This window comes from Cryptotermes secundus, unplaced genomic scaffold, assembly GCF_002891405.2.
Source record: "Cryptotermes secundus unplaced genomic scaffold, Csec_1.0 scaffold60, whole genome shotgun sequence".
Lineage (NCBI taxonomy): Eukaryota > Metazoa > Arthropoda > Insecta > Blattodea > Kalotermitidae > Cryptotermes > Cryptotermes secundus.
In genome coordinates, this window is record NW_019731568.1 from 567,533 (window position 1) to 591,207 (window position 23,675).

The following is a 23,675-nucleotide window of genomic DNA, read 5'->3' on the forward strand; positions in this document are numbered from 1 at the left end:
TAGCCAGCCTATGGGCTAGGAATTGAACCCATAACCTCCCTGAATATGAAGCACTCGACCACTCAACCGCAACGCGCGGTCTACACGTCTCCAAGTATGTCACGACTGCCTCATTCCGAACTTTTACTTGCTCGCCATTCATGGCAATGTTTTAATTTCATTCCGCGCTACACAACCTCTGCAGTTGAAACAGAGTCGTTAAGTAACCCGCGTCTGGCTCGGACTCAGTGCTCTGAAGCACAGCGAGGCGCGGGGGCGGCAGCCGGCCGTCTAGATGCTTCGCCAACGTCTCCTATTCCGAAGAGACACGGCCATATTACATTCCCCTACGCTGCCATTCAATGCAGATTCATGTCTCGAACGGAAACAGGGGAAGCAGGACGGAGGTGGGCGGGCCATGCACAGACCATAAGAAGATTCCGCTCTTCAGTACTCGCAACTCATCAAACAAAATACGGGTCAACGAATTTATTGTAACATACATACTTAACAGATAAGGGAGCTAAATGCATAGTACTTTATTTATTATAACAAATTATCATTATGATAATTAGAACGAATAACGCTCAGACAGTTAACGTTCAAGAAAAGGACGAATTTATGTAAATAATTATAATTTAGAATAATGAAATAATTAAATCAGGATGACAAGTTTCAGGCATGTATTGCAGTGTGTATGTAAAAAAAGGTAAAGTTGTCCCTGTGCTCAACGAATTAGGCACTGCGCCATGAAGACGTATGGGGGAGTGGATTTATAGATCCAAATTTTCTTGACCTCGGCACTAGCTGGAGGTGAGCGGTCAGCTTCACGCCCTTGCCGCTTTACCCCCGGGGAAAGAGCCCCCGGTACCCATTGGATAGGAGGCTGGGGGGACCCTAGAGCCAGTCTGCACGATTTGTAGAAGTGAAAATTCTTGACATTACCGGCAGTCGAACTGCGACCCCTCAGTCGTCCAGCCCGTAGCCACTCTATATCGACTATGCTACCCCGGCTCCTACAGTGTATGTATGTATGGTTTTTACCATCGACACAACAAATTTACAAAATAATTCGCCCACACTTCTATCGTGTTAATTGTGCGTTTATTTTGGTTAAAATACAATTTCGCTACGTGTTTCGGCTTTAATGAAGCCATCACCAGGTGATATATTGCAGATATATTACAGTACAACAACTTCCCTAAAACCATTCCTAAAATAAACAGCCTGGCGTGAAGACTGTGCCTAAAAATGTACAGACGGATAGTATACGGCACCAGACAACGACTGGAAATTGGAAATACCAGTCATGTCTGGAGTTGAAGTAACCGAATACGAAACTGTAAAAGTTAACAACCTTTAAGGATGAACTATGTGCCTAAGTCTGACAACCGGAATTTACAACTATCTTAAAATTCCTAATTAGGTGTGAAAACTGTGATTGAAGGCTTACGCATAACAACACTGAAAGCGAGACGTCGCTCAGATAGCCGGCGCGGAACACTATTATCAGCGTGGCAAAAGTTTTGTACTCACTTGCATGTAAGATGTGAAGTGTCCGTTTGTCTTCACCTTCGGCCTGGAATGGGCGCCAGGTGACCCCTTCACTTCGCCATAAAGGGTCAGTTCGGACCCCTGCAATCCGGGTGGGCATCCTAGCACCTTTTTGGTGGGGTTAGCTGCAATAAGAGGATACAATGCATTTCACTACAGGCTAAAGCATCACATGTAGAAGAAATGGATATAAGTGAGTCTTAACCCTCTCCAAGCTATCAAAGATATAAATCGCTTTTAAATCTCACACCGTTCTCTGATTAAGAAATGTCGTGGCATTTTAAGCTAACCTGTGCGCTTACTTTATATGGTCCTGGGCTGACAGAGGCCTTGTATACTGTACACAGAAGTAGGAATTAAGATTAAATTTGCAAATATATGTAAATACTGACAATTTTTTTCCTTTAGTGCTACAGCCCTCATTTGGGCCTAGGCCTACCTCCATGAAACTCTCCGTTTCACTTCGGTTTACTAGATCTTAAGACATTCGGTAGGACTCCTTGGGCGGGTGATCAGCTCGTCGCAAGGCCTATACCTCTACACAAACACAGAAAAACGTCCATGCCCTGAGTGGGATTCGAACCCATGATCCCGGCTTCCGAGCAAGCGAAGACAGTGCATGCCTTAGACCGCTCGGCTACCGTTACCGGCCAAATACTGACAATGGTCTTACTAATACAGACTATGACAGACAATTGACAGACCCGACCTCTCGTCAGAGAGGGCGCTCCAAATGGACAGGACAGGGCTCGACACCAAGAAGATTGACCAACCGTAAGTCGCAATGTGACTTTGACTTGACTTTATATGGTGCCTACTAGGAAACTGTAGGCTGAAGACAAATGTGTCATGTCATGAAACAGGATGATAAACTGGAACAAAATCAGTGAAACAGTTCAAGGCGATAGCCTACACGGAAGAGTCAACTTATGGGCTTATGTAAAGTGGGTTTTGTAATGGGTCAATACGGCTAAAAATCAAAATGGGCAACTAATGTTATGCAAAGACCTTTCATATCGATGTCACTAAAATCTGAGTAACCGTTAATTTACAGCATTGCGTAAAGCAGGCTTTGTAATCGGAAAATAACACGGATAAGAATCAAAATGGCCGATTGAAATCATCCAAAGATGTCTCACGCTGAATTTAACAAGAATCTGAATAACAGTTCATGACATAGGCCTCACATGGAAAAAATCATTTATTTATACCTTAAGTAACGTAGTCTCTAAAGCGGCCTCCGTAGTCTAGGGGTAACGTTCCCACCTCGTGACTCAAGGTATGCGGGTTCAAACCCGGCGGAAGTCGTGGAATTTTTAAGGGAGGAAAAATTCAGGGAACAAGTCCTCCGGGAGGGACTTTAAGCCGGGGGTCCCGTGTCGTAGCTTTACGGCACATAAAAGAACCTCATGTCCCAAGGGGACCTCTGAGCGAAATTCAGGACATTTCCCGCCCAACAGTAGTCTCTAGTAGATGAGGGAAGCATCGAGATACCGCTGACCCAGTAGAGGCCGAACTCGCTGGCTGAGTCGGGACTGATGGCACGCACCAGAATAGACTCTGATAGAATATCAGAGGGGGACGCACAATGGACCAATATCTGGTCTAAGTGCATGGGGAAACCCACCCTCTCCAGTAACAACAATAACAACAACAACGTAGTCTCTATAATCGGTTAGTACAACTAAAAATCAAGTAATCTAAAATGATGCACCCGTCTCTTGCACTGAATTTCACCAACATTTGACAAGCGGTTTATGATACATGTAACAAAGTTCATTTAGGACATTATATAAAGCAGGCTTTGGTACAGAACAGTATGGCCGAAAATCGGACTGTCCGACATCCTTTAGTGATAACCTCTAATGTAGAATTAAACAAAATCCAATGGTTTAGGTGCCAGTACTAAGTCACAGAGGAACACTCGTGGTTTCCACATAAGGAGTTTCTTTCTTTCTTTCTTTTTTTGCTCTGAGAAGGAAGTAAGTATAAAAAAACGGGGGAAATGACAAAATGTAGCGGGAACTGATTTCGACTAAACATGATGTAGTAAGAACTAGTTTTCACCAGAAAGAGCAGTATATAGGCACTAGGTCTTGAAACCTGGGTTAGCGTTTTTACCGAAAGCAGCAGTAATTTCTAGTTCTTACTACTAAGAACTGGTAGTCACGGAGTTCGAGGTTTTGCTCTAAAGCACGTGAGGTTCAGCTGGTCCATCTGAAGGGAAGATGCAGAATTAAAAAAAAAACTCAATATACACAAATACACGTATATAATGCGAAAGACGTAATAAAATGTTATTAATTACAAATAATTATTAACACGCAAGAACTTACTTTGGATTCTGAAGCGCAGGTGAAAATACAGTACTAGAATGGGTACTAAACAAATAGGGTAAAACGGTATTAGCTGGATTTAACTGGCTCCGAATAAATCCGGTAAAAAAAGCAAAGCTATTCCTGTAACAGGCCGTGAAGGCCCAGAGGGTTGTGAGACGTCACAGATGGAGGTAAGGTTGTCAGCCTTACGCACCGGCCGCCATTTGCCCCCCAGGAAGATTCCTGGTACTCATTTCTGTTAGAGGCTGAGTCGACCCAAGGCCATAGTGCAGCTGCATTAAGTAAACTGAAAAAATCCACCTCATAGGGACTTGAACCCGCGATGTTCCAGTTTGTAGCATAGTGTTAACCAATTACGCTACCGCGTGCCCCCGAATAAATACGGTCGTGGGTTTTATAGGTCACAGTAATTCGTTTTCGGGTTGCATAAAAGACTAGAATTTCAAGATCAGCTCCCAAGACAGATTTTGTTCCACGGAGTGAGTGAGTTTATTTACAGTTCGTTAAACATTCGCCATAAAAATACACGATAATAGATTAAAGCTGTAGAATTTAACGAGATCTGTATTTTATCACTGGTACCAAATGCTAGTACGACGAGCTTTCTCTATATTTGAGCTCGATGCAATGTATGAGTTACATGCACAGTGTAACCGAAAGGTGCAGATAAATTTTGGGCACGAGTTAGACATATAGAAATTAGAAAAAAAAATTCATCCGTATCAATATGTGGCCGGGAACATTTAATTTGTGGGTTATAGCTGAAAGAGCACACCATAATATTTTTTATTGCTAGTGGGGTGGGACTAAGTCCCTTCTACTGCGGCCACTTCTGGCCTATTGTACCAGCCCCGGATGATAGGTGAGGGTGACAGTGGAGCAATTGGTGGAATGATGATTGGCAGGGGAAACCGATGTATTCGGAGAAAACCTGCCACAGCGCCACTTTGTCCACCACAAATTCCACTTGACCAGACCCGGGATCGAACCCGGGCCGTCGCGATGGGAAGCCAGCGACTAACCGCTAGTAAGTGCTGAAAATGTCCTAAATGAGATTCAATGCACGCCCCAACACGTCCCATCTTGGACCTCCACGTCCGTTCAAAGATGCCGCAGTAGTTTTCTGACAGTCTGACAGGCGTCTTCAAAGCGACGGTGAAGTGCTTCTTCGTTGTCAACAGGAACTGCTTAAACAAGGGTTTCAGGTGTCCCACAGGTAAAAATCCTGAGGAGTAAAACCTGGAGAGCATGGAGGACACGTAGTGAGGCCTTCCTTGACCTATCCATCGGTCATAATAGATATTACTGATAACATCTCGCACAGCAAGTCTAAGACGTGCCAGCACACCATCATGCATCAACCACATTCGTGCTCTAACTCCCGGCGATACATCTTCCAGTAGCGTCGGCAGATCATGTAAGGGGAAATCTCAGTAGGGTTTGGCTGAAGCCAGCGTGGCAAAACATGGGGACCTACCAGTCACAAACAATCCCTGCCTATACATTATTGTTGGTGTCTGTAATGGATTACACCATGAGGATTCTCCTCTCCATATTGGTGCAGGCTGTGAATATTGATGCCCCCTCTACAGAAACGTACCTCATCTGTGAAGAACACTGAGGAAACAAATAAAAGTGCAGCACTTCGTGAACTGAATATCATGCACAACATTTTGAGCGCTCATTATAAATGTACTCTTTCAGACATAATTCACAAATTAAATGTTTCCGGACACATGTTCATATGGACATTTTTCTTGTTTTGGCATTTGGAAATCATGCCCAAAATTTGTCCACACCTTTCAGTTACACACTGTATATGCTTACTGAAACGGCTGGCAACGGAACCAAAATTAAATTCGCCGAACAACTATTACTCTAGACTAACAATACGAAATTACAACAAAACCCGTCAAGCACGCGAAATGTCAATTAATAAAACTCATGGCCCGACAGACGGGACAAATCCCTCTTACATGTAATCACTTGTACATAAACACGGCAGTCCGGCATCACCGAGTGTGGACATATATCAACCTTCTGCAATTGCTAGGCGACCATAATACCTGTCGGTGGTGTAGACAGTTCTAAAAGGACGTATTGAGACGTTCCAAGTTTTGTACCGAGGCGGAAAGCATAGCCGAACTGAAAGACAAACGACTGTACGTGAAACTCAATTACATGTGTGACCTCCCGGTTAATGACGAAGACGCAGTCATAAAACAAACGTTAGTTAATTAACCTGTCGGTCCAAGACCGATGCTGGGTCGCATATTTGCAATGCCAATAAGCCTACTCTTATCCATCAATCTCTTCTTATATTACCAGGACTTCTTCTATTGTGATATAGAGAAAAGTTCTCGTCGGAGCAAAGAGATAGCGGTGCAACGCGATGAAGGTTCGAGGTATAGAACTGATTCCTTGCGTTCTTTGCACTATGCGTCAGCATACTTTATCTCCGAAACTACTCAACGTATTTCGATCAAATTTTATATTTGGGTGCCTATAATAGAATTGTTGAGTAACTAAATTCTGGCTCATACCTGCTCAATGTTAACCCACGCCACAATAATCAGACACGATTAAAAAAAAACATAGGGTCACCTTAAAACAGATGAACAGTATATCTTATGTATGAGGAGGTCGGGTAATGTAGGCCCTGCGAGTAATGTTGACCCTCTTAATATCCTTCAATTTCTTACATGTGTGTTAGCTCTCACAGAGGAGAGGGCTTGGGCCTCGGAGAAAACGCTGAACTACAGTAGTGCGTAACACGGATTCTTGTTCTCCTGTAACGGCATGTTCTAAGGGCATTTAGGCCTATTTGAAATTTTCTTACGTTACAGAAATGGATGAAGGAAATTGGAAAAGGAATGAAGGATGGAAAAATAAAAGGAAAAGGGCAAGAATAGGGGGTGAATGATGGTAAAGAGATATATATATGAAAGGGGTAAAGAAAAGGATGAAGGGACTAGGGATGAAGCTCCTCATCAGGATCCTTTCTAAATAAAAAAGAACACATGTACAACGTCGCGTAGTCAGTTCGCCCTACACGCTCTGCTCTGGTGTGCAGCTTGTATAAAACTGTTTTGCTTTTCAACAATTCTAATTATTCTTACTATATTTTATAGCATAACAGGGTCATCAATGGTTATAGCATAATCTAATATGTTTTCGGCGTTTGCGTGTTTCATTTCAGACAATGAAATTTACGATTTATTTTATTCTATTCATTTCTTTGCTCGTTCGGGAATGTAATCTCCAAATTATAACATTCCGTCAATTGGAAATGGCATTTCGCAACATAAAATTTTGCTTCACGAACTCTTCCGGGAATGTAACTAATCAGAGAGGAGCGGCCTGCCTGTAGTTTGTATAAGAAATTAGGAGATTCCACTGAATTTTCAACGGGTATTGCACTAATACAGGAGAGTATTATTTTTAGTGCTAGTGGGGTGGGACTAAGTCCCTTGTACTACGACCACTTCTGGCCTATTGTAACAGCCCCAGATGATATGTGAGGGTGATTGTGGAGCAATTGGTGGAATGAAGATTGTCAGGGGAAATTGAAGTACTCGGAGAAAACCTGCCGCAACGCCACTTTGTCCACCACAAATCCCACTTGACAGGACCCGAGATCGAACCCGGGCCGCCGCGGTGGGAAGCCAGCGACTAACTGCTTGAGCTATGGCGCGGCCTCAGAAGAGAGTACACTAGTATAATCCTTCAACATCTTCGAATTTCATTTTTCTCACTCTTAGACTGGTGAATGTTGAGCTAAATACAATGACGTTAATTTGTGGTTACGCAGTGTGGACCTCACCGTCGGTGGCGCAGAGGGGACAGGCCTCGTTGCGGAACATGCAGGAGTAGCAGCGCTCGTGGCCGCACGTGTCGATCAGCTTCCTCTTCTTGCCCTTATCGAACGGCATGTTACAGCTGGGACACGTTCCTCCGACCGCCTCACTCTCCAGCAGCTTCCTGATGGCCGCTAGATCTGCAACACACAAGTCGGCATGCTCTTACTTGTAACAGTCCATCCACGTCTGCAACCTCCGAAGAAGAGCAATTTAGTGCTCTTTGGAGCCACAGATGATTTGGGCCAGGGTTTTAGGAATGCCAACTGAACTAATTCCGGACAGGATCCACTGGTATGACGATGATGAACTTTTGATTACATAAGGATGACTTATTCTGACCTTAAGGAATGAAATTCTTATTTCAAGATGTTAATGTTATGTTAAGTCATTTAACGACGTCGATTCAGTCCATAGATTTTACAGACTCTATTGGGGGTATTAGTGTTCATGATAGATTGGAAATGATGTGGAAAGACGCTGCCGAAATTTACTTTAAAATACTGCCCATGCATTTTCGTACAGAGCGTCCCTTGAGCTGAGGACAGCTAACAGCTAGACCATGATTTCCGGCAAACAACAAATATGACTGTGGTAAATTTCTATGTTTCTAACGGTATCCATCAGATCCCACAGATTCAGACATAGGCAAAAAAAAATTTGTATGTAATCTGCATCGGCCTAGGAAAACTAAACGAATCACTGAATAAGGGAGCTGCTATGAACAAAGGTCTGGCGCGGGAGAGGTTAGTAATTGAGGGCAATTTCACCTTCTGAAACCGCAAGGTGGCTGTGATTCACAGCAAAACCATAATAATAATGTATCTGACCATGCACTGGCAAGAAATTAACTTTCACGGCCAAATCACAGAGATATTACAAAATCTTAATCTAAAGGTTGCTAACATTTTCGGACTGCACCTGAACGCCTTTGCTCCCATACGCATGCGCAGTGTAACTGAAAGGTGCGGAAAACTTTGAGAACGAGTTCCATATAAAAATGGAGTTTTACCTGTGCGGACACCTAAAACCCTTTCTGTATGCAGCTTCTGTTGACAACTAGGGGCACTTCACCATCGCGTTGTGGATGCCTCTCAGACTACCCACAACCACCCCGGCATCTTTGGACGGATATGGTGGTCCATGATGAGACGTGTCGAAGCTTGCACAGAATCTCGTGGAGGACATTGTGAGCACTTGTTACAAATGTAGTCTTTCAGCTAAAACTCACGAATTAAATGTTTCCGGACAAAAGCAGATGTTTTTTCTTTATTTTGTTATGTGGAACTCGTGTCCAAAGTTGTCCGCACCTTTCAGTTGTACCCTATATTTTTACGGCACTGAGTCGTCCTTCATAAGGTGAGCTGTTCTCAGCCGGTCATAAAATACACAGTGGTTCATCAGCGTGCTCACGGAAGTCTAGCACTGGAGCCTATCCTAAGCCATTTGTACCCAGTCCACATCCAGTAAGTCGGCTCATGTGTTATCGTGAGTGGCTTGTACACGTGAAGTGCCTGGTTTGAATCTTCTCTGAGATACCGACTATTCTGATATTTTTTTGTGGTTTTCCTAAACAAAATATCTGAATAGTACTTGATATAGCCCACGAAAGCTTCCAATGTATCACTGCTTACTCATTGTCATTCGACACTACCTGTGCTACTGTGCTACCAAGAGGGTCGTTAAATAAACCATAAACCAAACTTCACACTCTTTCAGTCCCAACCTGATGGCCCCAGGTCTCGTTAGTATCCTGCCATCTACGTCTGTCTCAGATTCGGCTTCGTCCCTTCAAGTTTACCGGCCAAAACCCCGTGTGCTTCGTCCCTTCAAGTTTACCGGCCAAAACCCATGCGTGCTTCGTCCATTCAAGTTTACCGGCCAGAACCCCGTGTGCTTCGTCCCTTCAAATTTACCGGCCAAAACCCTGTGTGCTTCGTCCCTTCAAGTTTACCGGCCAAAACCCCGTGTGTTTCGTCCCTTCAAGTTTACCGGCCTAAACCCTGTGTGCTTCTTCCTTTTAAGTTTATCGGCCTAAACCCTGTATGCTTCTTCCCTTCAAGTTTACCGGCCAAAACCCTGTATGCTTCTTCCCTTCAAGTTTACCGGCCAAAACCCTGTGTGCTTCACTTCCATTATGTGTGTTACATTCTCCCTCTTCTCACCCTTGATCCGTCATTATGAGAACACCCAAATTTCAAACATCTGGTTCCCAGATAAACAACACGTCCAATCATTAATCGTAGAGGACGTGCTCTGTACTCGGATTTTCTTTGGTGACATACGTAGGAGACTTACACCGTTAACTTGGTAACGCCAGTATTAATGGTTGTAGCCCAACGAATCGGTCGCCAGGGCCTCGTTTGTAAGGACTGGTTGCATTACGTCGCGTTAGGATTAGCAGTACATGACTAGATTCATCCTACCAAGCACAATCCCAGATTTTGCACTGAGGGAACTAAACCATCGGGTGCCTTACAACAGAGAAATGTTCGCATGTCCAAAGATTTGAACGTGTTGTCTGAGATTCGTTCATGAGAGTTAATATTCCACATTGCCGTTAGCTTTTGGGGCGGGGGGGGGGGGGGGAGAATGAGTCCACTTTGTACGTCGACCATTAACTGGCCTATTGTACCAGATCCGGATAATGTGGCGCAGTCGCTGGAGTAAGAATTGGCAGGGGAAACCGAAGTACTCTGATAAAACCTGCCCTAGTGCCACTTTGTCAACCGCAAATCCCACATGGCCTGACCTGGGCTTGAAACTGGGAAGCAGCGGTGGGAAGCCGGTGTCTTAACGCCTGAGTTATGGCACGGACTTTCACATTGCCGTTAAGCTCCGGAAGAAATCGAACTAAAGCTTCTTCAGATTTCCGCTTACTTTCCTCTCCTTTGCGCCTGGTAAATTCCCACAACAATCTCTTTTAGTGTCATTGCCGCAGTCACTTGGCATACAGAAAACAGCGGCTGCTGTCTCCATAAAAACGAGTGCGCGACCGCTTTCTTACTGTTTTCATGCACCAATCGAGCGCTCCAACGGCAAGGAAGTCCTGATAACTGCAATGTACGGATTATTCATTAAATGGTTACGGATACTAACACTAACAGAATGATATCTGTCTACGACGGAACCTATATTAAACGGAAACCTGTCCTTATCATAAAATTTCTCTGATCTTGTGATGTAAAAAGAAAACCACATATTCCGACTGCCCTGTCAACAGAACGAATATCTGGGCCTAAGGAGGAGGTTGTAACAGGATGGAAACAGTTATACAATCAGCAGCTTCAAAATCTGTACCCTGCACCTAACATTATCTGAATGAGTGATCAAGAAAGACGATATGAGCCGTCCGTAAACGAGAAAGTTTGAAATGCATGCAAGATTCTGGTTGGTAAATGTCAAAGTAAAGTTCGCTTGGGGCCACAGGTGCAGACAGGAGGAAAATAATGGATCTTAAATGACGAGATGTAAGGAAATGGATTAAACTAGCTCAAGAGTCAAATGGCGGACTTTTGCGAGCACAGTAATGAATTATCGAGAGCCATAAAAAAGAAAATTTCTTTACCAGATGAGTACCACTGTATCCTCAAGTAGTAGGCCGCGCCATAGCTCAAGTAGTTAGTTGCTAGCTTCCCACCGCAGCGGCCCGGTTTCGATCCCGGATCTGGTCAAGTGGTATTTGTGGCGGACAGAGTGGCGCTGGGGCAGGTTTTCTCCGAGTACTTCGGTTTCCCCTGCCAATCTTCATTCAACCAATTGCTCCACAATACCCCTCACCTATCATCTGGGGCTGTTACAATAGGCCAGAAGTGGCCGCAGTACAAGAGACTTAGTTCCACCTCACAAACAATAAAAAAATCCTCAAGAAGTATCTTGTGCCGCGGAGTCTGTTGTGAAACGCTACTAAACACAGCAACATTTTAACTACAGTTAATTGCAGACTCTGCGAATTCCCAGCTTTTTATACACTACGGTTTACTGCCATCTTTTATGTTACGGTGAGAATTACTCTCGTGATTAACTGCATTGTTCTCAACAGCTGGTGCCGACTACTTGGGACATATGGAGGACAGTGACCTGGCGACCTCTGTGAAGATGTCTGCACGCCTGTGCAGAGATATGTCTGAAACATTTGTTTGGAGGTGTGTAAACTCAAGTAGTCAGTCAGAAGACAGTGCATGAAATTCTAGTGAAAATGATCGGAGGAGATGTGTAAAACTTTGCTGGACAATGGCAGAGGCGGGGGCGTAGCAACTCAGTGCAAATGGTGAAGGGCGGAGGATAAGACTCGCTGTAACAACGTCCACAGCCTTCCCTTCAATTCCCAGTCTTGCAGCGTAGAGAAGCTTGTTCCGAAAAGGAAGGCAGTCAGTCCATGTTGCATCCAGTGATTGGAATAGCCCGCCGTGTTTACGGCACAGATGCGAAATACTTCAGGGCCAGACTCAGTACTCACCACAATGCATTCGGCCAGTGCGCAGTTAAGTTAGCATAGTAAATATCAGCACTGCACGCCTGTTCGGAAGCTTCTGAGTTCTGGGGCTACATACCACAACAGGGAGGCCGTTACGTTTAACAAGAGGCTGTGCCATTGCACAGGTGGTTATTCGCTGATTTCCCACCTCGGCGGCCCGCGTTCGAGCCCGGGTCTGGTCATGTGGGATTTGTGGTGGACAAAGTGGCGTTGGGGCAGGTTTTCTCCGAGTACTTTGGTTTCCCCTACCAATCTTCATTCTACCAATTGCTCCACAATCATCCGGGGCTGGTACAATAGGTAAGTAGTGCCCCATTACCAAGTGGACTCAGTCTCGCCCAATTACGTTTAACGTGTAGAACTTGTTCAAGGGCTGGAGAGGAACAAAATGTAAATTAGTGAATTAGGAATTAGTGAACTTGTAATGGATCTTACTAATGTCTTGTGGAAAATAAGTAATTACATTACGGTCCAGCATGAAGGAATCTAAATTGGTGTCCTACAGAATTTTCTGGCAAGGCTTCCGGTCGAAGATCTTTTCGAAAGAGATCCATCCGACCCCCGAGAAAAGTAACCCTCGACCACTTACACGTATAAAGGTTATGCTCCCTAAACAACAAGGTTCAGAAGCAAACGACGTCTTCAACAAAGGTGGGAAACAGGAACAATTCCTTCATAACGTGAGTAAATAACGAGTTAACTGATAGTGTTGTCAGACAAAGCAATGAACGTGACGCTCGATGCGTGTTGCAGAATACAAAAGTGCTGTAACAGCTCATCATGAGGCCGGCGCATTTCAAAAGAAGGAGACGCGATAGAGCTATGCACTCGAAATGCAGACTACAACAATGCGCGCGTGGAAATCGGCGATTTAGCGGAGACGTCCATAACTGTTTAAATTGTCCTGACGTCATGTCCATGTTCATTACTTTGTACTGATAGACAGCCGTACCGAGATGTGTCTCAAGTGAACTCCACTCAGCAATCCCCCCTCCCCCCCACCCAATATTCCAGCACCGTGTGAATTTCAAATATCAGTACTTTGCATGAATATAACATGCATTTTATTAACTGTACAGGCTTTTCGAGAAACTGAATTCACGTCACATTGAACCACGTAATTTTGTAAGACTGACAAGCATATTTTGAAAACAATACATGTTGTACAACTGACGTAAGTAAAAGTAAAAAGTAAAGCTATCCCTGTAACAGGCAGTGAAGACCCATAGGGTTATGGGACGTTGAGGGCCCCACATTATCTATACAATCGGCTCAAAGATGGCGGTAAGGTTGTCAGCCTTACGCGCCGGCCGCGCTTTACTCCCAACGAAAATTATTTAATTCATTCCTGTTACTCATTTTTGTTAGAGGCTGAGTCGACCATGGGGCCATAGTGCGGATGGAAGGATTAGATCAATTGAAAAAAAATCCAATGACCCCATCGGGACTTGAACCCACGATCTTCCGGCTTGTAGCAAAGTGCCTCAACCAACTATGCTACAACTTACATGTTAATAATGTTTTATTATGTAAGATTTGAGGTTTTCACAGCGATGACTATGAAGAATTCCGTCTTCTGGGATGTGGCGATACGTTCATCCGAAACGTCTGTTCACACAAGATCTACACGGCGCCGCGTCCCAGAAGACGGCATTCTTCAGTATTTTCTTAGCTTCAATTTCAGAGTTTGGGTGAGCATGAGGACCTATTTTCGGGGGTGCAATAAATTCGGTCGTATAGTTTTTAACGGTGGATATCAACTGCTGCTGTTAATCCTACGTAGAGCTCAGTCCTCTGTCCATTACACATGAGTTTTCTCCCTCCGTACTCCAGGCCTTCTACAGTAAGTCGTTCACTGATGCTACGTCAACTGCTGATGTCATTTCGCCATGAATGTTTGAAAAGTGGCTTCCAAAGTTACGGCATGTGGAAGAAGGCATACCTCCTACGTATACCTCGTATAAAGATTTATACAGTATGTGTGACTGAATGACCAACTTACTCACTAAGAACGGATGAGATACAGAGGTAACAACTCCTGAATGGTATATGATGTGCTTGAATAATGCAGAGGTTCAAAGCAGTGGGTACGGTGAAATTACCCCTGTGCTTAATTAAATACCACGCTGTTAAGGGGTATAGAGGTGAGTGCTCAGCCTCACACAGTATCGACAGGATAGGAGGCTGGGTGCGCACCAGAGCCGATTTGGGCACGATACAGGAGAGAAAAGCCCTGCTTCTACCAAAAATAAAACTCCGGTCGTCCATCCCGTAGCCTAGTCACTGCACTAACTTACACGTCCGTCTCAAAAGAAACGTAGGTGGGTGTCTGAAATGAATATCGTGTAATAAAACTGCCCGCCGTGCTTGGAAAATTGCTTTTAATGGAGTAATAAATGTTGGAAGAACATTACATGTAGTCTTACAGTTTCCTGTCTCGAGAACTCAGCGTGGCTTATTACAACTGAGATGAACACAAGTGCATATAATCAACTACACATGTTCCGTTTCGTCTCATGTTCATTACGCCGAATGGAGAGGAATGTAATAGCTACATAAACAAGAACGTACCGCGCGACACCCGCTGCATGCGTGAAGAGAGACGCGGCGATGGCCTGTCACGCAGGCGCAATAACTCAATGTAGGTATTATGATGGTGTCTGCAGTAAGCCTGAATCTACAATCACAGTACATATTTATTTGTGAATAAGTCTTCTGGCAGAAGCCATAACCCCTGCCTTCCTCTTACATAGATTTACGGTCCTACAGATCTATAGAGTGACCATAATTTATTCGCCATATAACACCAAAGTGTAAAACAAATTACAAGCGATTTCAAGAGAGGTTTGCTGTATTTCAAGGAATCGCTAAAACGGTTTCATAAAAGTTTATAGTGCAACTGGCAACGCGGCTGCTGAACTCAGGAATGCAAAATAGCGTCTCATTTAGTTCGTTTTTGACAACGGCGCCAGTACCGCGACTATGTAGCGTCGGGTAATAAGATGCTTGATCAAACAGAAAGGACGGCGAAGGGAAATACGCGATTGAAGTACAAATGTAGAGAATAAGTACGTGGGGTGCAGTTCATTAGACACTGGCACGTTACAAAGACAATCAAGACAGGACTTCCTCAAAATCTGCCGGTCTACTCGGTTCGTGTGTCTCTTCAGAGCAGCCATGGAAGTCCGTGCGTCGTGCTAGCAAAGAACTAGACCTCAGGATCATAGTGCGGAAAGGTTAGGTCAATTGAAAAATCCAATGACCTCATCAGGAATCCACCTTACAGCATAGTGCCTCAACCAACTACGCTACCGCGTGCCCCTAGAGGAAGTGTAGTATTGTAGGAGAATTTGAATACGGCTGGTATGCGGTTTTTTTTATTGCTAGTGGGGTGGGACTAAGTCCCTTGTACTGCGGCCACTTCTGGCCTATTGTACCAGCCCCAGATGATAGGTGAGGGTGATTGTGGAGCAGTTGGTGGAATGAAGATTGGAAGGATAAACCGAAGTACTCGGAGAAAACCTGCCCCAGCGCCACTATGTCTACCACAAATCTTACTTGACCAGACCGGGGATCGAACCCGGGCCGCCGCGGTGGGAAGCCAGCTTGAGCTATGGTGCGGCCTTCGGTACGCGGGTTAATTATCCTGCATTACTTTACCTTACGTAACGCCGAAAGTTCAAGTTGGAAGAGAAGAACTCCTGCATGCATAACAGCAGCGATTCGTTTGCTTTTAGCAGACACGGAACCCATATTGTACTGCACTGTGTACCGAGTGACCAACTTTGCGAAATAACAAACAGACTGGCCGACAACTGAATAGCCAAAGGCTACTACACCCAAAAGATGAAGGCACTAATTTCCTCTGAAACGCAGGCAATGATCTATCGAACTACAGAGCGTCATATCCTAGAGACAGTAACCATCACAGTGACGCCGTGGGGACCTCAAAGTCTTACGAGTTATGTTACTGTCTAATTAAAGCAACGCTACAACTGATTGGCTAACTAAACACATCACTACTGACTTATTAACTTAGTGAGCGAAAAAGAAAAAGACTAAAATGAACTAAATACACAAAAATAACTTTATTCTATGCGTTTTAGAAGTTCTACGCCTGTCTCTGAAGCGGTATTTCCACACGAGAACCGTTACGAAATTAGGAACATAACAAAGCATTCATAAAAAAGGACACACGGCATAACACAACATGAAGAACAATCAATCACTTCTAATACGCATGCGCATTGAGCGGACCATATATTAATAACCAAAGCCATGATAACAGAAGCACAGCAGTTTACTCAACTACGCGTATAAGTTTAAACATCTGATGACGACCGTATTGGTCGAAACATGTAGTGAAAACCTTTTAAACTTTTAAAGTGAATAACTTTTAATAAGTTTTATAGAAAGACGTGTAGCACTCGAGACGGGGGAACCAGAAACATCTGATACTAAGTGATGGGCAGCAGGATGCTACAATATAAAATTAAGGATATAACAAATCAAGGACGAAAGGCGTGAACTTTCAGCAAGCATTCGGGGAGAGGACAGATATACGAAATGCGCAATTTAGTCGGAATACCCTGAATTTATTTCTGAGCATGTTAATTTGTTTGGGAATAATATAAATCCATTCACAAATAGCTACAGCATCTCCAACAGGCCAGTAAACAAGTCTTGAAGTCTACATGGAAATGAACACAGGTCGCCATGAGCATGACACTGAAACAAAATCAGTGCCTAAGGCATAACGCAGTCAGGTGTAACAGATCGTTTAGAAACCATACAAGCAGGTAGTAACGAGTCACAGACTGAAATGACGTTCATGATGAAATCAGAGAAGACTAACACTATGTTGTTGCTGTTGTTCCCCGGTTAAAAACAGTCAACATCACATACGTTTTACGAAACAATATTTTATCAAACCATTTTGTTTACTGGCCCTGTCCCTGTACTTCCTTCCGTCTTGCTGTTAAGACGACTGTAACCAGTCTTATACAGCAAATGCGATCTATTTCCAGCCCTGTTTCAATACTGGGAAATGTTCAATGCACCATACAACATTTCCTCCCTTGAAACATTGAAATTAATTGGAATTTGTTCTTCCCATGAGACACCGCACTAAACGTAAGGAGAGACGTGTAGTCAGTGCTACCGTAATTCAGTCTTCAGGATGTGACGCCGTGTAGTTTGGTAAACAGCTTCCAACGTTTCGCAGGAACCGACTCCCTTCATCTTCAAAGTACACTCTGTCATACCCAAGAACACCGTAATATTTACAGTAATAATACGGACAGACTTAATGTCAGTGATATCACTGTCCCTTTTATTCAACTAAGTTCCATGAAAAATTGTTCCCTTCACTCCATTCACATGTACGATATGCCGTTTACAATGTCCACTGTTTCCTGTGTTCTGACATACTGCTAGCTACTAACCAAGGTACACCACGAAATATCTACTTCACATTCAATGAAAAACTACGACTCACATAAGGTGAATATAACTTGTGGGTCTACACAAAAGGTTGTTAGATATATGTACTTTTGGTTCGTCCATGGGAACGTATGAAATTACAAAACCAACCACTGATTCGATGTTACAAAACATCAATTAAAATTTTATTCTTTGTTTTATACTATAACTTGTTTTTTATATAATTTGATTTACTGTATTTTTTACGTCAAGTGTTTTATATGTTTAATAGTATTGTATCCAGTTTAATAGTACTGCAGTTCAGTGGTGTGTATATATGTCAGCCATGTATTTGCCTGATGACGGCTACTGATAGCCGAAACATGTAGCAGAGCCGTAGCTGGGCACTGACCTTGATATATGTTGTGTTGTGACGGTTAATAAAGAAGTTGTACGTATATTGTAACACAACAGGGTGCATGGAATGTAAATAGAAAATAATGCATAAACTGTAGATTCAGTTAAAAGCCAGAACCTTTATTTGAAAACATACTTAATATGCACATTTAACGAAATAAATGGAATAGTTTCTGACTCTACGCTATGATATCTGAATACATTTCGCTTTACAGCACTTGTAAACTAGGCTCTCTGAAAAAAATTTACGTTATAACTAACGGGGTGTGCAAAATCGGACTATCCATCTGTGGTTCTACAGCCCTTTGTTGTACCTTGGCTGCTCTTTCAGTTTCATGATCTTTTACACAGTCGGCAGGACTCCCATCTCAAGGCCGCTACCTGCACACAGACATCCATGCCTCAAGTGGGATTCGAACCCACGATCCCAGTGTTTGAGCGGGCGAAGATAATTCATGCCTTAGACCGCGTGGACACTGTGAGGGGCAAAATCGCACTAACTATTTTACAAAAAATGAAGATTCACTCCATAATCAATTGGCCTCCGCGTATCTGTTCTATCAGAACCCTCTTTGAAAAAGAACAGCAAACAAGGAGTATTATACGAAGTAGGAAATTCATGAGAGTAAACAAGTTTCCAGAGACCATAATAAGATTTCGTTAAATAGAAAGGCCTATCCTTCCGGTCAAAATACCTTCTCATTAAGCAGTTTCCTTAATCACATCCAACATTGGCTCAACAAATGGCGCATGAAGGCCAACGAAGATAAGTCTACTCATGTAACATTTACCATGAAACATGACAACTGCCCTTCAGTACAACTCAATAATTCTCAAATTCCACAAGCAGACGACGCCAAATATCTTGGCATGCACCTGGACAAAAGACTCACATGGCAAAAACATATCAAGACCAAACGCACACAGCTCAGAACTAAATTCCACAAGATGTATTGGATGCTGGGACGCCATTCGGAGTTCTCAACAGAGAACAAGATCCTGTTATATAAAACTATACTAAAACCGATATGGACCTATGGCATACCCTTATGGGGTACCGCTAGCAACTCCAACATCGAAATTCTTCAACGATTCCAAAATATGGTACTGCGTGTACTAGTTAACGCACCATGGTACGTACCAAACTTCGTCCTACACAAGGACCTGGGAATTCCAACAGTACGCGAGGAAATCACGCTCTCCAGTAAAAAATATCAGGCACGCCTCCGGAAGCACCCGAATTCCTTAGCGACGCACCTCTACGATGAAGAAGAAGTCAGGAGGCTTCACAGATTTAAACCGTCAGAACTGTTAACCAGATTTGCTATCTAATTTTGTAAAACAATTAACTAGTTGACTATAATTAGTTAAATTACATATAGAACGAGTTCATTGGAACACGTTCTTCATGTTAAATTACTTTTATACTCATCATAACTAGTACTTATTATCCAAAATAGCTGGATAGATTGTATAATAAATTGGAGAAATAATAAAAAAAAATTAAGCAGTTTTCTATACAACGAATAGCTATATGCGTACGCCACTGGGTACGTATCAACGCGTGCCAAACTGACTGTTTCCTTCAGAGGCAGTTGTCTGTTGATTCAGTGTTTACAGGAGCAAATGGATAAACTGTAGAAAATGTGTTCTGTGTTTTATACGAAAGCAAACACAACTTAAGACAGCTCCTATAGGAAAAGACAGAATACCGACACGTGTTTTATGTAACAGGTACCTTACAAAGCGTTCGTTGGGGAAATAAAATGTGGACGAAGCGAAAGCATGGAGAGGAGATGGTGTCCGTCTGTCGTCAGCGTCTTCTCCGAGAAAAATTAATGGACTGTCACGATAATAAACAGGCTAACACCTCTAAGTAATGAACCCTCTGATTCCGCTACTCCCACACCAACCGTTACAAATCCACGTGTATGTTTCTTTTTTCCTTGGCACTACAGCCCCAGTGGGCCTAGGCCTACCTCCATGAACTTCTCCGTTCACTTCGGTTTTTCTAGATCTTACACTTTCGGTAGGACCCCTCGGGCGGGTGATCAGCTCGTCGCAAGGCCTCTACCTGTACACAAACACAGAAAAACGCACACAAACATCCATGCCCTGAGTGGGATTCGAACCCACAATCCCGGGTTCCAAGCGAGCGAAGACAGTACATGCCTTAGACCGCTCGGCTACCGTGACCGGCCGTGTATGTTATTATCACATAGTTTTACGCATTTTCAGTGGGTCTGGAAGTCGGAAATCAATGGTGACACGTTAACTGAACTGTAATTGCTTACAAAACAGCAAACACCCCAGAAAGTCCCGGAAAAAAACAAGCGCCATAAAAACACCGTTTACTTAAGCATCTTTTATCTACTTGCCTATCAGTGGTATTCATGGTGTGTAATTAAATGTCCTATGAAACGGATGTTTTCAACTTAACGCCTATCTGTACTGCCTTGTTATTAAGCCTATTATTAAGCGATAATTCAAGTTTCTAACTCAAGAGCTTTGTACCGCCTCAGGCTGAGTAATGAAAGGAAATGAAGCAATACTTGCTCTCCGGTCGTCTCCTAGGGCGAATTAAAGCGAGTTAGGGCCGTACAACGCCGCTATCACGATCATCCGTCATACTCAGGCACGACTGGTCGATAATTAAATATTTTAACCAGGGAAATCTTATATTTCATTTGGAATGAGTGAAGGGGTTAGTGACTGAGCTAAGACTGCAAGGGAAGTTGAGGCAGACGGTATCACATTCAGCATAAAGAACTCCGGGGCTCGATAACTTACAGTAAAGAGAAGAAAAGCACACAAAAACACATGTTAATTAGCGCGTTAACTTTAAATACGTCAATCCACAGCGAATATTTAGAATTTGTGGCCATTTAAGTGTTTAATGTCTTCCGGCGGCTTAATATGTATTCTAGTCTAGTCGAATATACAGGGTGTTTCACGACTTTAAGGCATAACTGCAGGAGGTGATTTCCTAGGTCTTTGTGATCAAAGAGTTCGTATAAACATGTGTCTGATTTTTGGACGGTTACGGAGTTACGACCGTTTTAAACTCAGAATAGAAGGTAACGATTACTGATAATAAACGGAACAAAATAATAAACTAGCATAATACATGATACATTTAAAGTATGAATGTAAAGTTAACTTCGTGAAATTACCTTTAATTTGAATTGATTGGTGCTTAAAGCTGATTTTCGAAAATGTCACCGCCGGCCGCAACACAGGCTGCCGCTCGGTTGTGAACCGCGCCGGACATACCAACCCACCCCGCTCTCAAGCGTCGAGATAACGATAACGCTCTGTCTGTAGCTGGCTAAAAATAGCGACCTGCCAGCTGACAGACGCGGTTCACACGAGGGCGTGTACGGGAATGAAAAAGCGGTCGTAACTCCGTAACCGCCCAAAATCGGATACATGTTTATATGAACTTTTTTCATCACAAAGACCTAGGAAATCAGCTCCTGCAGTTATGCCCTAAAGTCGTGAAACACCATGTATTTCATTGATGTCAAATCACGCAAAGGTAAAGCTATCCCTGTACCAGGCCGTGGAGGCCCATAAGGCTGTAAGACGCAGAGGCTCCCACATTTTCTCTAGACAGTATCTTCGTAGAAGGCAGTAGGGCTATCAGCCTTACGCGCCGGCCGGCCTTTATCCCGAGGAAGATTCCTGGTACTCATTTCTGCTAGAGGCTGAATCGACGCCAGGGACACAGTGCGGCTGGAGGATAAGGTGAATTAAACAATCCAATGACCTCACAGGGAATCGAACCCGCGCCAAAGTCACGTATTGCTGTAAAGTTGTGCGCAAGCGCATGCACGCCGTTACTATATTTATATAATTTCTTCAAGCTTCTGTACGTTTTAAAGTAACTTACATAACGTTGTGTATTAAACACTACGGTTGACAAAAATATTAAGCCTAAAATTTCAACATGGATAACAAGATAGATCGACGCAAACAAGACATATGGATTAAGGAAGTAAACTCGATGGCGCCTATAAACAAATATGAAGCAAATGGAGGCAGAATAAGAGTCAGTACATGTCAATGAGATGACAAGGCAGGGAATAAAGAAGATTTTACTCACTCCACGTATCTCAAACGTGTAGAATCGCATTTGAATTGAAAATGTTACGGACACCGGTCGGGAAACAGCGACACAGTGCTAAGCACAAGTAAATCTACACCAGCATCTCCACTGAGCAGACTCATTCTCGGGAAGCCAACACTCGCTCTGCTAGACAAGGAATCCACCTTTCACGGAACCCGAAGATTCATTACCTTGTCCATAAGAGCTTGCTACTGTAGCCTGTCATAAAACAGGTGTATCCATTCCGTATCCTCACACCGTATCTTGTTACGATCCATTTTAAAATCATCACATCAACGCCCAATTGTGCCAAATGGCCTCCTCCCTTTAGGTCTTCAGAAGAGTATTCTGTGCGCACGTCTCGTCTCTCCAATCATCCGTTGTGTTTATGGACACAGTTATGTGGGACAACACTGCGTGAAGCAAAGGGCCCACACAGCTCATATGTGTATAGGGACCAGACTAAGGGCTGGATCACAGAGGTATCAGAGTTCAATTCCCGACAGGATAGCGTTCAGACTGGCACTGGGACCCTCCCAGTCTGCTATTCAATGGGTACCGAGATTACTTTCCCCTGCAGTAAAGCGGTTGGGGTGTGAAGGTGACCACTCACCTACGTCTAGTACCGAGGTTACAAATGCCTGGAGCTTTACGTCCATTCCTCCGGCCTTCGGAGCATTCTACTTAAAAACACAGGGAAAACTCTGCATTTGTTTACATTACATGGCAGTAGTATCCCACCTCAAAATTTTTCATGTGGCCATAATCACAATACATATCTGAGAGAATTGCCGATGAAGATAACTTTTAAATAATTACAATAACATGAGTTTATTTGATCGTCTCTGTGGGCTTAGTGGTCAGAGTTCCTGCCTACAGATCCAGAGGTTCCGGGTTCGATTCCCGGTGCTACAAGATTCTCTGAGAAATAGTGGGTCTGGAACGGGGTCCACTCAGCCTCGTGAGGAACTATTTCAAGGAAATAGTCGCTCCGATCTAGAAAATCGAGATTAACGGCCGTGGGGATCCGTTGCGCTGACCACGTGATCTCTATCCGCAGAGGTTGGTACTAACTTCGCTGACAAGCGGCGGTAGCTCGGTATAGTTCGCTTGCGGACTACAGCCCACTAAGTTTGTTTTTTGTTTGGGTTTATCTACGTTCAGCCATCAGGAAAAATGACTAATCCAAAAGATAAGGTCTCTTCTGAGCCAAGGTGCTACTCGGCTTAAGAGGAAACATAATTTAAAAGTATAACGAAGAAATTAAAAACCTGCATCTAATGGAATCCCAAATGATTTGCTCATTTTCACGTCAGATACATTTCCGCAATTCTCACTTACTGGGTAGCGAGGAGGTCCATTCAAAGAAAAGTTTCAGGAAGCCCAATACAGAATAAACGTATGTGAACAGAATGCAATAAATTTAATCCGTTCGACTTTTTCTTTCTGCTCCAAATTACAAAACTAATTATTCTAGATAATTCCACATCCATTCTGTGTTTTCTGGGCCTGAGAATACTTCC

At 43.5% G+C, this 23,675-nt stretch overlaps 1 protein-coding gene across 4 annotated transcripts in view; it reads right to left on the bottom strand.

Moving 5' to 3' along the window:
* Positions 1 to 23,675, bottom strand: part of LOC111867047 (protein TANC2) — a 634,194-nt gene that overhangs the window by 68,774 nt on the left and 541,745 nt on the right. For all 4 annotated transcript variants that reach the window (XM_023856516.2, XM_023856514.2, XM_023856515.2 and 1 more), the window contains 2 exons: positions 7,696 to 7,869; positions 1,516 to 1,658 (listed from right to left, as the gene is read on the bottom strand). In XM_023856516.2, coding sequence (XP_023712284.1) covers positions 1,516 to 1,658; positions 7,696 to 7,804 — 252 coding nt within the window. In that variant the 5' untranslated portion in view covers positions 7,805 to 7,869. The remainder of the gene's footprint in view (positions 1 to 1,515; positions 1,659 to 7,695; positions 7,870 to 23,675) is intronic.